The sequence below is a fragment of the Phalacrocorax aristotelis genome, chromosome 22 (assembly GCF_949628215.1).
Source record: "Phalacrocorax aristotelis chromosome 22, bGulAri2.1, whole genome shotgun sequence".
NCBI lineage: Eukaryota > Metazoa > Chordata > Aves > Suliformes > Phalacrocoracidae > Phalacrocorax > Phalacrocorax aristotelis.
The window spans coordinates 3,035,308-3,053,655 of record NC_134297.1 but is presented as its reverse complement, the minus strand read 5'-3'; the positions used below and the strand labels follow the sequence as shown (position 1 = coordinate 3,053,655).

General features: G+C 48.7%; 1 protein-coding gene across 3 annotated transcripts in view; it reads left to right on the top strand.

Moving 5' to 3' along the window:
- NECTIN1 (nectin cell adhesion molecule 1) overlaps window positions 1-18,348 on the top strand; it is a 104,009-nt gene that overhangs the window by 63,482 nt on the left and 22,179 nt on the right. Inside the window, exon 6 of one of the 3 annotated variants that reach the window (XM_075116436.1) lies at window positions 1,028-3,261. The exons of the other annotated variants lie outside the window; for them this stretch is intronic. Within the exon in view, the coding sequence (XP_074972537.1) occupies window positions 1,028-1,569 (542 nt within the window). The 3' untranslated portion in view covers window positions 1,570-3,261. Of the gene's footprint in view, window positions 1-1,027; window positions 3,262-18,348 lie in introns of those variants that run through there. 3 annotated transcript variants of the gene reach the window in all.

The window sequence follows — 18,348 nt, the reverse complement described above, 5'->3', positions numbered from 1 at the left end:
AGAAGCAGGTGAAAGACTGAGACAGCCATGTGGTGTGTAATGCTTCATGGGCACGGATGCTCAACAGGCAGTTTGTGAAAGCTGAGTTTGGCCAGGGGCTGTAATTGTGCCCAGGGAGTGTTAGGGAGGTTGATTTAAGTCCTGGATCAAACTTTTTCTGTGCCAAAGTGTAGGTGTTGAACTGCATGAAAGAGAAGAGAACTTCTTTCTCACCTCTTTTTCTGAGTTATTTAATTTTTCAAATAGGTCAGGATAACCGTGGGAACAAGATTAGCATGAGTAGTGGCACTATGCTGGCCACAGTAATAGCAGAAGAAAAAGAAACAGTGAGAGGTCTGTGTCCCTGTGCTGTAGAGCATGGCTGGGTCAGCAAGCTGGTTCAGGAGCCAGCCATGACCCTGAGCAGCACTGTGGAGCCACAGATCACTTGTGGGGTGGGTGGGAGATCACAATGTGCCGCTGCCTTCTGGCCTGACCTTGACTGGTTGGGGTCAGGCCAGGCTGGGATGTCGAGGAAGGGGGGTGCAAAGCTGGCAGGTCCAGCATGGCATCTGCGGGAGCAGTCATGGCAGCCCAGTGCCCACTGTTGGATGGGGTTTGGGTCTTGCTCCCCAGCAGGAGCACCGTGGGGCTGCCAGTATGCTCTGGCAAACTGGACCTGAAACATCACCCAGTAAAATGGAAAGCATCTGGACTCAAGGCACTGGGCTTGTGGGAGCTGAGCACATCTGGAGAAACCAGGTGGGGTGGGGAAGGAAACGCTGCTTCCAGACTGATGAGCTCCTGCATGAGGCTTGGCGAGCTTGGCACGGCACGCTGTGTCCCCCTTGCTACAGCAGAGCTCCCATGCGCTGACCCCTGTGAGGATGCACCCTGTTCCCCTTTCCCTAGCTTTTCCCTTCCCTGTTCCTTACCCTCATCTTCCCACCCCCTCACCCCCCAAAAATGGCAATGAAAGCATGGAGGGAGGGCGCGTTTCCGCATGGTTTGACACTGTTCCCCCTTCCATCTGTCTTTTCCTACCCAGAATTTCCCTACACCCCGTCTCCAATCGATGATCGCAAATCCATGGTGCAGCCGAACATCCCCACACCGGTGATTGGGGGCATAGTGGGAGGAGTCTCGCTGGTCCTGGTGGTAGCCGTGGTGCTCTTTGTGGTACTCCGGCGCCGGCGTCACACCTTCAAGGGTGACTACAGCACAAAGAAGCACGTGTATGGCAACGGCTACAGCAAGGCTGGCATCCCACAGCATCATCCCCCCATGGCCCAAAACCTCCAGTACCCTGATGACTCGGATGATGAGAAGAAGCCTGGCCCGCTGGGCGGCAGCACCTACGAAGACGAGGATGAGGATGCGGGAGGTGACCGCAAGCTGGGTGGCCCCAACAAATACGAGGAGGATGCTAAGCGGCCTTACTTCACGGTAGACGAGGGGGAGGCACACCCCGAACCTTACGACGAAAGGACACTCGGCTTCCAGTACGATCCTGAGCAGCTTGACATAGCGGAGAACATGGTCTCACAGAATGACGGATCTTTTATTTCCAAAAAGGAGTGGTATGTGTAGCTCGGCACCCCACTGCTGCACACACACACACACACACACACACACACACACACACACACGAGTGATGCCCTCCCACCACCCCTACATCCCTGCCGAGCGGAGCCGAGCGTGCTGCGGCTGCTTGCACACCCACTGCCCGCACGCTCACCCCCAGCACACGCACGCACGCCCCCGGCCAGCCCTGGGCGCTCGGCAGAGACTTTGGACGCTTCCAGCACTGGCCGAAGGGCGGGCGGGGGCGAGCGGGGAGGGAGGGCAGCTTTGCTTACGGATTCATTTTTTGGGGCGTAAGGGAGGTGGGAGGTTGGGTAATTATTTTCTTGGTTTTGGTTTTGCTTTTTAATTTCTCTTGATGACTTTTGTCCCCTCTGTGGTGTTTGTATTGGTCGGTGGCTTAGGTGTTACTATTTGCTTTAATGACTGTTGCCCAGCCTGTATATTACACTCTGTTTGTGTCTTCATGTCTCAGAGTGCCCTTCAGCCCCACTTCCCTCCCTGAGGTTCCTCCTCCCAATTCTGCACCCTCGAAACACTGGAATTTGTTTGTATGTTGTCTTCTTTGTTTTTTTCTTAACCCTGGGAGGGGGTCAAATGGGCTGTCCATAGAAGGACAGAGGCCAGGAAAGCTTATGGCAATGGAAACATAGCGGCCATTGATGATGGTGATGATGGTGAACTGATCTTTTTTTTTCCTGATCACTTTCTTTTCAGTGTGGTCTGGGTAGCACTCCCATTGCCCACTGCACGCCTGGGGAGATCCACTCCCAGTTTTTAATGACTCAATAAAAGGAAAATGAGAAAGGGAGGGAGAAAAAGCCCTAGAACAAACCCCAGGTGCATGGGCTGATAGCAGGGCAGGGAAACAGAGCTGCCATTTTCCTCCTACAATTTATTATTTCCTGGCTTTTCATTTTCTGTCTTTGTTTGAGTGTTCTTTTAAAAGAAAGAAAAGGAGTGTTTATTGCTGACATTTTTTCCCCCGTGATGGCTCAGAGAAATGCTGGCTCTTTTTGTTCTTGTTGCTGTTGCTGCTAGTACCAGCCACAGAGCAGTTAACTCTGGCACAACGGTGGTGCCTGGCATGTCATGCACACACCTTGCTGCCATTGCCTGGGGACAGGGACCAACCAATACCACTTCGCTTCTCCCACAGACTCACTGCCTTCAGCTCTGGTCTGCAGTCCCTGGCAGGGCAGATCTCCCAGGGTACCATCCAGTGTCTTTGAGGGCTTCAGTACAGGATCAGGCCCCTGAGTTCTATTATACCACTAAGACTTAATTGTCATGTGTTTACACTTTTTTTTTTTCAGGTCAAAGCATGGGGGTGCTTCTCTCTAACTCTCCTAGCAACAACCCCAGCCCTTAGATATACTGCCTAGTCTGTATTGATTGCCACTTTTTCAATATCCCATCCCTCTTCTAAGCAAAGGCTTTGTAGACTGTGCAGGAGTGAGTGAGCCTGGGGTATTGATCTCATCCTCCTCCCCTTGAGCCACTGTGATGTGTTGGGGAGGCTTGGATTGCTGCTATCTCTGCTCCGTGGATAAATGGGATTCCAGACTTCAGGGCCCTCTGTCTGACACTGGCCGTATCCAAATTAGATTCACTGGGTTGGGGCTTATTTTCCTTCTTGCGGCTTGGGTTTTTTTTTTTTAATTTGATGTATAAATAAATCTTTTGTTTGAAAAGAAATCCCCAGTTTTCTGAGCTGTATTATCATGCACATCTAAAAATAGCAGGACTAATTCTCCTCCTGCCTTACCCGCTGGGTTTTGTTCCATAGCATCCAGCGGTTATCCTGCTGCAAAAGGGAGGGTGGAGAGTCAGACCCACGCAGATGAGTCAAGATCAGATCTCTGATCCAGACAGCCTCCAGTGCTTTCCTTTAGCGTGTGGTGCTTGGACCAGAAAACATGAAGCTCGGCCTGAGCCATCCACAGTTTGTAGCTTGCTCTTACTGCATTAGTGGTGTAGGGGAGTGGGAAATCCAACTGTTATGCTGTAATCTTTCTGCTATTCCTGCCAGCCCTCCAGGCTTCCTGGCTTCTGGCAGAACAGCCAAATGCTGCAGGAAGGCTGCTTTATGTCCACTTGAAGCAGGGCAGACAGAGATTCCCTTGGGATCTCTTGGGCTGAACCTTAAAAAGTACATCTAAACTCCTCGTGTCCATCCACTGCTAGCAGGAGCACCCTGCTACCAAGCAACCCCCAAATAATGCAAATGAAATCTCTAACATCTCTCCATACCTCTGATTACTAGTACGGGCTGATTATTAGGGGCAGTTGTAAACCTGCAGAGGGAATGACTTCCCTCCAGTGGCTTGGGATAACAGCATACACAGGGCTTTAATTCCCCAAAGTGTGAACCCTGTAATCTGGATCAGGACTGAGCAGCATTGCTGAGCCCTGTACCTTAGCCACAGCTTACTTTAGTGTTACATGGGCTATGCTGCAGAGCCTGCACAATTTGTGATTCAGAGATAATTCTCAACAAAGTCCATCTCTCAAGTGACTAAGCCTTTAAATCTGAATTTCACAACTAGGCTCTAAAAAGGGTTGTGACCACATCTCTTAACACCAGACTCTGGGTGGTCCATGACCAAGCGCAGAGTGGAAATCGGTGGCACAGGCTGTCCTCTGCAAATTTCCCCCAGCACAGATACATACTGCAAGGAGATGGATTTGGAAGAAAACAACCTTCTATAAAATCTGCAGGGTCCAGCAGCGATTCTTTCATGTTCTGCACTAGCCACAGTCAGCAGCCACTGATCTGATCTGTCAAATTCACACTGCACTGACTCCACGGCACTGCAGGGCCCTAGCCCACAGTGAAGTTGCATCCTAAAGACCAAAGGTACAAAGCCTTGCAAATGGAGCAGACAGGCCTGAGAGAGAACGGGACAGTATGACTGTTCCTGTGTCAAGGTATGGCTTGCAGGAAATACAAACAAGGAGACCTAAGAAATAAACTTTGTTAGTTATTAGCCTTGCACTTAGAGGTGTCATTTTTTGAGATGTAGCTTCCTTGGCTTATTCACTGTCCATTCACACAGTGTCCACATAGTTAGCTGAATCGGGGCTCAAAAAACCAGTGGGACTCCGAGAAAGAAAAGGAGATAATGAAGCAATATGGTATTTCCAAGCTAAAGCCTATATGCAATTCCCTTTCTGCTATATCACACTTTTGCTCCCCAGTACTGCACCAGCACAAGCCTAGGAAGAGCTCAGCCACATAGCTCATCAGTGTGGTTCAGAGGAGAGGTCAAATGACAGTTTTTCATCCAGAACCTTGGCAAGCCTGGAGTGGAAGATCCTTAGACAGTACTGCCTGGCACAGCAGTGAAGTACCCTGCAAGTTCAATGTTCAGTAGTGCATTCCCCTCGTCCTTGGGCCCTTCAGCATCGCTCCATTGGTACAGTTATCCCCATAGCCACAAAGAAATGCCACCTCTGTGCGGTGACTTGCTTCTTGCTGCCCCTTGCAAGGTCAGCTAATTGGCCAAGAGACTCTTGGGGTGGTAATTAGCCAAGTGATTAGCCATTAATCCACAGCAAGGTAGGAGAAAAAAGAAGTGTGAGAAAAAAAATCAGATTGATGTTTCATCTGAGAGCCGTTTTGATCCAGTAATAGCATCACACCCTTCTCTGGGTTAAATTGTTCTGAGGGGGCCCTTGAAGGTAATTAGATCAGGTTTTCCACCAGCATCAGGAAGAAAGTGGTACCTGTCTCTACCCAAATGTGAGAGTGAGCTCAGTAGAGATGCAAATTGAAGACCATGTGCATCCTGCATCCTGGGAGGTTTTGCAGGGGAGTAAAGGGTCTGGAGACCGTGTAGTACTCACCCTGGAGGGGCAATCTGCCTGGTGGCCCCAAGGGCTTCCCAGTGCCTGGGCTGGGAAGGGAGGCAGAGGGGCAGTCTGTTCTTTCCTCGGGATGGTTGCACTTGTCCCTTTGTGCCTCAGTTTCTCTCAGTGGGCCAGATTATGTCAGGCTGGAGTCAAGCTCCTGATTTTAAGTGGTGATGCACTTTTCACAGCTGTGTACACGAGCTCCCAGGCTGGACTGGCTGGGCCACCTCTCCAAGTCACTTTCAGGCTGCCTCAAGTGAAAAATCCCGTTTCTTCACCCCCCCTTTCATCAGAGATGCTAAGAAGGTGTAAAACATCCCTGTGGGACCCAGCAAAGAGCAAGCAGAAGCTTCCAGTTGCAAGCTGGAAGCTGTTTGTTGTGGCATCCCTGCTTCACAGCCAGCAGCAGAGGATGGTGTGGGGACCCCCAGGCTACTCCTCTGGTCAGGGTGAAGCGTGTCCCCATCCTCTCACAGATGCCCCATTTTTTGCTGGACCTGAAGTGGTGTGTCACATACCTGAGTTGGCTTTCTGCCTGGGAAGCGCCATCACACTGCTTGGGGACTGGGTGTTGGCAAAGTGCTTTGGGGGCACCGGTGGTTGCAGTGCCTCCATTTGAAAGGACCATTGTCCAGATCCCTTTGTTGTTGGGTTCTTGCCACTGGAGAGACGTGTCAGCGTGGTGCTTTTCCCTTCCCAAACCCTGATCCTGGATGGCACCTTGAGGCAAAACTTGTGATACCTCAAGATTAAGATGGGCAGATGGGAAAGCTGAACAAGTAGGTAAGAGGGAGGTCAATCTGAGCCCCGTGGTACATTGCTCTGGGTCTCACCACTGTCTCAGCAAAGAAAATGCAGGTGAATTTGGGCTAAGCCCCCAGCTCCTTCCCTGTGTGTATTCAGGGAGCTGTATGAAGCAGACACATCTGTGTCACAACCCAAGATAAGCCTGTAGTTTATGTACAAAGACACCCCAGCTGTTTTTCTGCTGGGGCTTATCACTAGGATTATTCATTGCAATTCACCCTAGTGATGTTATTTTCCCTTATTTAATTACCAGGTTTTTTTTCCTCCTGTTAAATCATTTTCGTTCATCCAGGGGAAAAAAACCAAACAAAAAACCTGAAGATTTCTTCATAAAAAGAATCAAACAAACAGAAATGATAGCACCAAATTGATTGCAAAGACATAAGGGACAAAGGGAGCCATTTTCCTTATGTTGAGTCAAAAAAGAAACACAACTGTTCAGCAGAAATCACTGAGGGTAAGAGAGAGATATTCAAAAGCGTGATCTTCAAGCAATTAGAGAAGGGAATGCAATTAGAATGGGGGCTGCTGCTCTCCTTTGCTCTTTTTCTTTCCCATACACAAGCTCAGAAACACACACGCGCGTGCACACACACACACACACAGATTTTTGGAGTTTCAGGCACCGGTCACGCTCAAAGAGCGGAGGAGAAAACCCCATTGCCCAGCTCAGTGCGGCAGACCGGCAGATGTGTCATGCCTGCAGGCTGCACGAAGCTCAGAGGTTTCACATTGTAGAAATGAAGGGGGTACGGCAGGCCCATTTTGTTCTGAGAGGAGAGGCACTGGGGCAGGTTGTGGCCTTTTGCCAGCCCATGTTCACAACTGCTGCTGCTGTAGCAACAAATTTTTGGGTTTCTCTGCTCTGCTGGGCTGCGGGCAGTGGGCTCCGGTGGGGAGAGGAGACGCTGCCAGCATGGTGGGCACTGATGTGTTTTTTATTCTGCCGGGCTTACAATAGCACTTTACCCTCCCCTAGCCTGCAGTTTCACCCCCCTCTTTCCCTCCCCTTCGTATTTGATGCAATTTGCTGACAATTTGAGCGACTTTGAGAGAGGCAAGTGAAGCCTTGGGGCAGGGGAGGGTGCGAAGGCCTGAGGGTCCAACTGCTGCCTCACCATTGCTTCTAAAACTCCCTGGTCGGCAGCACCGGGTGGGGAGAGCCAAGGGCTGGACCCGGCCGAGGGGCTGGGGCAAAGCACAGCCAGGGCTGGGGTGCCAGGATGGGGGGTGCTGCCTTCTGCAACAGGGCAAAGGGGAGGATTCAGTCCACCAGCAAGGGAAGGAAACCCAAGCCTTAGAGAGGGGGCTTAGGACCAGCGTGACTTTCCATATGAAATGTACCTGGGGTGAATGTAATAAGCATATGGAGTCAGATCCTCCACTAGCATAAACTGGTTTTGGTGGAGGTAATCTTGTTGAGGATCTGGTTTTTCTTTTCTTTTGCCTTTCTTGTTTTTTAAAACATGATTCCTTAACTCCGGTGATTTTATCTCTCTTTTTCTTCTTCCTCTTGCTGTAATTATCATTGTGGAATAAAGACTACAGACAGACAAACAACCCCAAGCCCACTTTTTTTTTTTTTTTGTAATCTGTGTTGTAAGTGCTTTTGTAAAAAATAAAAAATAATAATAATGTAATGGACTTTTATGATTTTTTTTGTTTTTGTTTTCCATCCTTTGTAATAATTTGTTTGGTTGGGGTCTGGGGGGGCATTTTCATGGTTATGATTTGTGTGGCAGGGTGTTGCATCACCCTTTTACTTGTATAAAAAACAATAGTGGCTCAGCTGTGGAAAAAAAATGTACTTTTTTATAAATAAAGAATTTTAAAAAAAGGGACAGTCTCATTTTTTTTTTGTGCATCTGTGACTGCGTCATTCTGCAACCTGTGACTGGTATCTGTAAGAGTCACAGTAGCAGAAATGGCATCTGCTTTCCAACAACCTAGGTCTGTTCCCGTGATATGCAGTATTTTGTAATGGGAGTTGGTTGCAGATGAAGGGTGAAGGCTAAGGGTTAAGAGGTCTGCAAAACAGCAAGTGGCCTGGACAAAGTGGACAGGGAATGACTGGTTTTGCCACTGACATAGGTGGTGTTGTGTGAAATTCTTGGGCAGCAAATTCAAGATAGACAAAAGGAGGTGGGAGTGTTTCCCTGATCGATGTAAACAGTGAAATTCCTTGTCAAAGCATGTTGCTGATGCCAAAAGTTAACCTGAGCTAAAAAAGTAGCTAGCAAAACCTGTGGAAGAAAAATCCATCAGAAGATATTAAAAATTAGGACACTGTCTCTAGCTTAGGAAGTTTTTAAGTTGCTGTTAGCTGTAGTGGATGGCACAGGCTATTGGAACAATGTCAATACAGACTTGCTCTCTTCTTACATTTTCTCTAGGCATGTGTAATTAGCTGTGGTCAGGGCCAGGATACTGGGCTAGGCCAATCTTTGATTTGACAACCTTTGATGTTCCTATAGGGCATCACTTGGCTACCATGACGATCGCGCATCAAAACCATCTACATGCTATAGGGATGCTAAGGGTCCATTGGGAGGCAAGATCAGTCAGACTGCATCTCTGCATCCCTGCATCTCCGTTACTGATCTCTACATTGGCCAGAACAGGTTGCCTTTCTCCTTTCCTCCAGCTTTCTGACTGTGAAAGTATGCTACAAAGAAAGCCTTGTTCCCAAAGATCAAGGCAGACAACTCTGCAAGACCCAGACTTTTGCAAGGGAGGGAGAGACCAAGCAAGAGATCACAGAAAATGTGCATGTTCTTCCTTGTACTGACATCAATGGGCACTTTGCCATGCCTCTGGCCTAGAGAGCAGAACGCTCCTGGGGAAGAGATTTTTGCACCCAACTTCAGCATGTTGATCTGTTGGAGATTTGAACCAAAACCCAGCACACCCCATCACAGAGAGAAAGGGAGAGGGATCCTCACCTGAATCTGAACTTGAACTGTGAAGAGATGAGCTGGATGGAGAGGGAAGTGTTCAGGATTAGGCTGGAAAGGAGTGGTTTTGTGCAGACTGTTCATTCCCTGTCAGCAGCAAAGCAGGCATGGAACATGTGCCAGAGCAGCAGGAGGCTCTTTGACACCGGGCTTGATGATCAATGCATTGTGTGCTGCTTGGCAGACAGGCTCCCTCCAAACCCCATGCCACTAGTGGAGCCAGTTCTCAGTCATTCTGCTGCAAAAGGAGTGTGCTGGACACCTCACTTTGGAAGGCATCAAAGATAGCCTTGGGGAGGCTTTCCTCAGATGCAAAGGGGGGAAAGCCAGGAACACTCTTAGTATCAGGATTCAACATGCCAAGGGAGTTGTGACCACTATTTGGGCTGTATCTATAGGTCCACATATTTTACTCCTCTCGTTTTCCCCTTTCTGTCAGCTCCTCTTAGTAATGACAGATGTTGGAAGTGTGGCTTTGCTTCAGCTGCAACTGTTGCAGTCAGTAGCCCTAGAAGCAACTGTGACAGCGATGCAGATGAGCAACATCCTACAGAAATGAATGCCCAGCAGCTGGCTTAGCCACATCAGCCAAGTTTGGGGGTGGGGAGAAAGGGGAGAAAGAAAAGGAGTACCAGGGATCTGGGATGGGGTCTAAGATGGAAAAAGGGGTAGGAGGGGCTATCTTTGCCCGTGGTCCTGCTGTGTTGAACCCCTGGGAAATGCTGCGCTGATTTCCCAGGCCATGTCTTACAGTTAAACAATGATGGATAAAACCCATTGCATGGGGCCTCTTCTCAGCAGCTCAGGTTGCAGAGAGCTGAACACAGCAGGAACTGACTCCCATGCAGTGCCCCTAAGTATTGTGTTTCTCTGGAACAAAACAGAAACATGTTGGGGGCGGGAATGCCAGCAATGCATGTAGCCCATGGAAAAAATGGCAGCATGGCTTGGCTTGGATCTATTCTCAAAGCCACATCTCTGCAGGCAAGCACTGCTGTCCCCAAAAGCAACTTCACAGCCCTGACAATCAGCAGAGGTGCTGGATCATGGCAGGAGGATATGAACAAGAGGCTCATGTTTGCTCTTAGGCTGTATGCCCACTGCTGGGCATGGTCCAGCAGCAGAGAGCCAGTCTAGACCAGAGCAAACACTGTAAGATTCACCTCCCTGCAACTGGGAGATGTACACAGAGTTCAGGGCCAAAATGTCCACGATGAAGATACAGTTCCTGGTTGGTGCAAACACATCCAACTTTTCTGACTGCAATGGAGTTATGCATATTTCCACCCACACAAGTGAACATGGCCTAAGTAGGATTTGTAGTGAGTGAGAATGAGATGCACTCCAGTGTAATCAGGGAGTTACCAGGCAACCTGCTGGATATCCCTGGGCACAGGCACCTGGGAAGGGGATGTCTCTCCCATGCTGGGATTAATGCCTTGCACAACGCTCAAAACCAGATGGATCTCCCAGGGATCTGCATTCACAGCAGAGTCAGAACTGGAAGTGCAAGAGCCAACAGACTCCAACAGGCAGAGAAAAAGGCAGTGTAACTCAGAGATGTCAAACCAGGCTGGCTATGAAGGGGTGGGAGCTCAAGGGGCACTGGAGACAGGTCAGGTCATGGAGCATCAGTCCAGAAATATGTGACTTTCAATCCAAAATTCATTGTGAAGTAAGAGATAATCTGTGCTTGAATTCAAGTCAGAGGACTCACGGCCACACATATCACTAAGTCTCCTAGAGCTAGTGCTGGAAAAATTGAACTGAGAGAAACTTGCCGGTTTAGAACAGTGCTGGGTGAATTACTTGTAGTAACAAATACGTTTGATTAATTTTTTTTCATGGATTCAGATTATTTGCAAACTTGAGTTTGATTTGTATGAACATATTTGTTAGAGGAAATTGCTTTATGCAAATTCATTCCAGCTGGGGGACCTGTGACACAGAGAAGTGCTGTTGAGCCTCAAATGCCCTCAGTGGTGCCTGGCAGAAGGCAAGGGAGACTGGTTCACTCCTCCTCCAAACAAGGCATTTCACAGCCTTCCCAGACGTGTTTAGATGCAGGCTCCCTCTTATACAGTATTTGCAGAACAAGGATCAGCCTGTAAAAAAAAAAACCAAACTGGATGTGTGTTGCATTTCTAAAATTTTACATACTAACTACCAGAAATCAGTCAGTCAGGCATGGCTGTGCAGGCAAAGCAGGGGCACAGCAAGATAAATGTGTACATGATTAAAATGTTGGTTTAAAATGTTGTATCACCCCCCAGGGGCTGAGTTATCGAAAGGTAGTAATTTATGGATACCAGCTATTGGAGTTGCTCCCTTACCCTCAGCAGTTGAGGTGAATGTGTGGCCTCACCTAAGCCCAGCACAAGGTGAGTTAGGGAAAAACCCTCCTCTGCAGATTTCACAACTGCTGAACCAAAACCAGATCCTTGTAGGAAACAGGCAGGGGTTTTTTGTCTGAACTGCATGGAATTTGGGGAAGAAAATGGTTTGCATGCAAAGAGGCGCTAAATGTTCTTTCTGCCCCTTTGCAGAAAACACTGTCCTGTAGTTTGCTGGTGAGATCAGGAGGAGCAGATCAGTGCTGGCTAAATCCCAGGACATGAATATGGATCAAACCTTAGGAGATCAAAGGGACCACCTTTTGAGGAGCTGTGAGAGGAAGGGGTTTCTCTTTTGCATTAGTGCCTGGTTGTCAAACCTTTTTCTAGCCCAGCACCTGAGTTCCTTGTATAGCTGGGGCTTTGCAAAGCAAACGCTTTCCTCCGTCCATCTGCCTGTGAGCCACTACTAGCCCCATGGAGAGAGGGTACCTGAATGTTTCCATTTCTTCCTTATCTCTCTGTTTCTCTCAAACTCCTGCCAGCCTGTTTATCTCACAGTTTTGAAAAGAAAATTGCAAACTCCACACCTGTCAGGTTTAACTGATTGCTTGTCGCTTGGAAGGAGGGAGTCCATCCGTATGGCCATGGCTGCACAGGCTCTCCTCACCAGGGTTAATGTCTCCATCCCTTGAGGGAAAAAAATGCTTCATTTGCCATCTCCTGGCCGCATCTCATTGTCCTTCTGTAGCCCCCAGCCCTTTCAATTACCACTTTACAATAATAATGAACAGGAGCTTTCTGCTGGCCCACAGATTTGTCCACCCAAGGAGCTGATCCCATCATGAAACGCTCATCCCCTGAGGTCCATAATTTACCTGCTGTGCAAAAGAGTGCCCTTCCCCAGGGTGGGTGATACAGAGAAGTGAAATTACTTCAGTGAAGGTAGGGGAACCAGGGAAAAGGCTCAGGGGTGGACTCAGGAGATCTAAAACCTTATCTTGCTTGTCAGAGCATACTTCTGCCTATGGGATATATACAAAATGCTTGCTGTCGCCATCCCCAGCAGGTCCCGTGCATACCCCTTCCTCTACTCACCCTGAATCTGGGGGAGACTTAATTCGGGCTGTGCCCTTCCTAGTAGCTTAGCCAAGGAGGAGATAGGAGATGGAGCAACAAGTAGGAGGGGCACCCAGTCCAGCTGCTGCCAGCTGTGTGAGGTCCACGGCTGTTGATCTGAATGCTGCAGCTGTCTGGGATTATGAATGGATACTGGAATGGGAATGCCAAGTCTGAATGGCTCGAGCAAACACTGCAGAGGAGCCAGAAATAATGGCGTGGGGGCTTTATAATAGGAAGGAATCATAATTAAATAGAAATTAGTTACTTAAATGGTCACTTCCTGGGGTTTTGTTGATGTCCGATTAACTTAACTTTTAATTTGCATAAGCAATAAATGTTTAATTATGTTATTAATGTATTTGAGTTGAGGAGCTTATGGGGTTTTATAATTGGCATTTAACTAGATAGTTCCAGCATATTAACTGATGTTTTATAGCTCCATGCAAGATTTCCCAATTATAGCTGACCTAAAAATTTGCTTGGATAACCTGTCTTGAAAGTGTTACCTGAGCAACAGAATATGGGGAGCTGCAGAGAAAGATGTGTGGAGCCCGTCCCCACACAGAGGGATGTGCGGAGGCAGCTCTTGCACCTTCCACAGAGGCTTTGAGACCCCTCTCCCCTCCCTAGGATGCTCTTTCCTTACTGCCCGCAACCTTCCCTGTGTCAGAGAGGGGATCACCTCCCCTCTCTCAGCATGCAGCTGACTGTTGAGCCAAAAAGGCTGACACACAGCAGGGGATTAGGGTGGGGAGAAAGAGATTTAGAGATGGGGAGCGCTTGTCAGTGGGTTACAGCATGACCTTGTGACTGATCAGCTCTGGCAGGCTCTGGGACTCTGTGTTCAATTCCCAGCCCTTCCCTGTTCCTGTTACTCTGCTACAGGTTGGCGCCAGTTTCTTTTTCACTCAGGAGGTGTTAAGAAACATCCTTTAAGGTCCACTTTCAATAGACTTACTGAAAAGCTATACTCAGGCATTTTCTGCATTCTTCCCTTCTGGGTCCTCTTCCTTTTAAAAATACTGGTGCTTCATCAGGGATAGAGAGTATTGCAATGGCTGAATTATAATGGTCTATTAATGAGCTTCTTTACAAATACACTAACCTCTGTCTCATCTAGGGATTGCTAAGGCACTGAGGTTGTCATTATTTCCACAAGCCCTATGAAAGCATTGAGTAGCATCAGGCCCACCACCTCTCCCTGTGGACTCTGTAGAAACATGCCCAGTGGCAGTGATTCCCTCTTGACAACTCCTTCTGAGACCTGTCAGTTAGCCATTCTTAATCTATTTTCTATTCAATTTCTACACTTACTTTGATGAGATGACTGGTTTAGTAGGCAAAAAATGACATTGTGCTTGACAAGACCCATTTCCCACAAACCATGTAGACTAGCATTGATTGTATTCCTGCCTTTTCATTCTTTATCAACTGGAACCTGTGTTAGCTTTTTCTTTGGTGCCAGCAATCGCCCTGTGGTATTCAAGTCATTCCCTGTGTCTTCTTCCAGTCTGCTAGATTTAACCTTTCAGAATTTAACTATTCCAACAAATAGAAAAAACTAACAGCAGTGAGTTAGGGATCTTTCAACCTATCTGTTTGCTTATACAAAGTGGAGTATCCAAGGAGATGGTGTCCAGCAAGCTCCTCAGTCTTCTCATCCTCACACATGCAGAAATGCGTCTCAGAAGCCACAAACAAATGTCTTTTGGTCTCCAAAGACAGATCATGAATAGTTATTCAAATCTTCTGCCTTTTCTGAATCATTACTGCCCTCTTGACCATATCCATCTGGCAAAGTGCCTATAGAGCATTGCAGAGATTTTGTTTATTCCTGTTGTATTCCTCAGGGTAACCCTAGTTTTTGTACCAATCGCCTGGCCTTCACAGCTTCTCTTTCATACTGACTGATGACTCTCCTTCCAGCTTTTCCATCTGATCTATATCAGAGATGGGGGAAGCTCCCTGTGTGCCAGCTAACAAATACCCAGCTGAATAAGGTTACACAGCTAAATATAGGTGGTTCCATGCTAGGGCAGAGACTGTCTCACAGAGCTTGCAACACATTTGAGAAGGTAGGAGGGAAGGTGTGTTAGGAGACTTTAATGGCCATTAACAGGAGGGAGAAATTAGGAAAAGGGTCAGGAACATAAAGTCTGAGTTGCCTTCTGCATCATTGTCCCTCTCCTGGAGCAGGACTGAATAAGGATAGCCGGGGACATGCTGCAGCTGCTTTCACTCAGTCAGTGCAGGCACAGTGACCACCCTGGCTTGGGAGAAGCAGATTTCTACCCTCAGCAATGCCAGTCAGTAAGATGCTTGTGAGGAGTCGGAAGGGAGGCAGTGGCACTAGAGTCCAGGTCAGAGCCACATGAGCATCCAACAGCTTCGTTCTTGCACATCACTGCAGAATGGCTGGCAGCTCCCTCCTTGCTCCAGGAGGCTGAAGAGTCATTCTTTTGTGTGGACTGCAGCAGGCCTCAAGGGTATTTGGGAGGTTGTGGGAGAGGAGAGAAGGAAAGCGTGTGTGAAGAGGCACTGCAGCCTCGAGCCCTCCTTGCTGCTGCAGCTACCAGGGGAGATAAGAGAACGGTAGTCCTGTCCACCTTGTCATTTGCACAACTGTTCGTGCACTTTTGGCCAGATGACAGAGAAGCAGAGCAGTTCCTCCTCGCCTTGCCGCACATGCTCTGCACCTAACTCCCAGCAGTCTCCCTGAGTAGACGCAAACAGGGAGCTGATCTCATCCTTTGGGACATTCAAGAAACAGCTGTCCCGTGCTGTAAGCACCCTGGAGGCAACAGGAGACAAATACAGCCCAGGGCACATGGCCAAGTCGAGTGAGACATTCCCAGGAGTGCTGCTGAAGACTGCTGAGCAAATTAACTCTATTAACGCAAATGATAAGAGTCTGAGCTGCTGTTCTTGTACCTTCTATCTGACAGAATTCATCTGGTGGCTGCTTGTAATAGCATGACCTTAATGGACTCATCAAGGGAACAAGGCTGTATCTCTGGCTAAACATGGATTTGGGACCACGCTGTGCTCTGGGCAGGCTGCTAAGATCGAGGGAGACACAGTCAGGTGTAATGGGCTTCAGGATCTGGCCCCTTCATCCCTCCAGGAGAGGCAATTTCAAGTGTCATCACCTCCTCAAAACTGTACAGCAGAAGAAATAAATTACTAAAGGGATTTGATTGTTCATTACTCTGTTGAGCTGCAAGGAAATGAAGCAGAACTAAAATTAAGGGCTGGGAGGCAGAGGAAACGTCAGATAATATTTCCCATCTTCTCCAGGGCCCATCTTCTCCCCCAGAACAGGCTAGGGCACTCTCCATACTGCTGCACTGAGCTGTGAAGTCACTGGTTCTGGGAAGGCAGGGGGGTCTGTGGTGTTGGCCAAGTGGGGTGGAGAGAGGGCAGGGTGAGGTTTGTGCTGGATTTGGATAGATGGGTTAGAGACAACCAGATCATGTCTTGCCCCTCTTTGCTAGAGCCAGAGTAGCACAGAAAGACAGGGACATCCCAGAATCTGGAGTTAATGCAGACATTCCTTGGCTGAGAGGAAAGTGCAGGGATGTAGCATACGTGTGCACATACAGAGGGGCTCAGTTTCTATGAGTGGACACTGCTGCAAAAGACTGCTTGCTGTTGCACCCTCTGAACAACTGGCCCTTTCTGTTGCACAGTAATGACTTTGCTAAGCTCTGTCTTTTCACACAGAGAAAAGGCTTCCTTACTAAGCTCTCAAACCATGTTCTCAGGTGCTGTTTAAAAACTGCTACTCTTTGCTTCAGGAGTGGAGGAAAAACCAGCCCAGTGAGAGGTACCTGCAGGAGTGCTCCCACTACAACAGCTACTCTGCAGCAGTCAGTTCTCATCTCTTAACACACTGCTCCTGTTGCTGCTCTCCAAACCCCATCCTTGTTACTGGCCACTGGGAAGCATTGCAAGGGAAGGTCACCAGGGGTTAAAGCTGCATTCCAGACATGCTTTTGCAGCCAGCAGCTACTTAACCAGATGCTACTTAACTAAGGATGGCTCCGCTGCTTCCCCTGCAGGAGAGGAAAGGGAGAAAGCTGGTTATTACTGGAGAGAGCCTAGATGCCTCCACCCTTGGTGAGTGGCAAAGCAATTGCCTTTGCTGCAATGTGTGTGTAATCTCCACTAATACCAAGCACATCTATGTGTCCACTTGCAGTTGGGCATGCTTTTCAAAGCAGGCACCCCAGGGAGGGCTGGATCTGCACAACACACTGCCAAGCTCTCCCAAAACCTCATCAGAGACAGGCAAGTGGTTTGCAAAGTCTTCAAGTGCCAGTCGGGATAGTAAAAATTACAGAGGAAAGCAAAGTGGGCAGGCATCTTAAAGGGATGTTGTGATTAGTACCTAGACAGTGGGATACCCATGCTCCGAATGCACTTAGGACCCAGGGGATACCCAGTTGGCTGGTCTTTAGCAGAGAGGAATAAGAGAGGGGATATATCAGGGCTCTCATAGAGGGGCTTGGCAGTTGTGAGGGATTCCCACTTGTGGGAAGGAGAGGAAGGAACAATTCAGAGAGCGATCAGGAGCATTTGTTTGTTTAACTACCCTTGGTGACACTGGCTTTTGGCTCCACTCAAAATATACAATATAACCGAGGCCCTCCCAGCACCCGTTAGCTCGGACCAGATGCAGGGAGGCGCAGCAGCAAGGGGAGTAGCCCTGTGTGGGAGGCGAGCAATCCTGCCTCACTGGGGCCCTACGGACCCAGCCTGTGCAGTGGGGGATTTCCAGGGAAATGAGGCTGAAGCCCTGTGCGGTGGCAGTGTCAGGATTGCAGCCATGCCTTGGCACTCGCATGTGTGGTGGCTCATTGCGTAAATGAGAGTTACATCAACAAACACCCCAACGGGAGAGGCTGTGACGGATTTTAAAATTCCTTCTGACTTACATCAAAGCAGCTCTGCCTTCATTTTGGTGTTTAACCTTTGCTTGGCTGGCTGCATCTCCAGCTCCTGAGGTGACACAAGACCAGAAGCACCTTCTTTTGCTAGCAGGTCCTGAGCTCCTTCTGTAGCTGGAGGAGTCTCTGGGAGGCAGGGATGGGGAGGGCTGCTGGATCAGCTCTGCTCTTGCTATGCTTTTGTCACCAAGTGAGGCCCAGATACTCTTCCGACCCTGAAAACCCGGCCAGCCACCTTTGCTAACCAAATCACTCCTCTTCCCCATGCTGAGGTCTAACTCCCCCTCTTTCTCTCGCCACATGTCACCAGATGAAGAGCACTTGGTAACAGAGCTGGTTCTGGATACTGCAGGGGTTAAGTGGTGCTGCAGACTGCAAATTGACCATAGAAGGTTGATCTGTGTTTGCACAGGGACAGATTCTCCTCACTGTGAAGTGCTTTTACAAGTGTTTCTTGCAGCCTGGTCACCTCCACTTGAAGTTAGGCGAGGGTCTGAGCTGGAGCAAGGTCTGAGCAGGGCCTGGGTGAGAGGAGACCAAAATGTTGTGTTGCCCTTCTCTCCACTTCAGGCCAGGGCAAAGGGAAGGGTCATGAAGATTTTGAACCCGGCTCTGATGGATGAATGAAATGCTGCTGCTGAGAGGCAGGACGGCACATTTCAACCTCACACGCTAATGGTCCAGTGCCAGCTTTTCAAGCAGTGCCTTTCCCTTCTTAATCCCTTTTATCCTCTGGATGCTTAGCTGTCCCTGCAAGGGATTCTC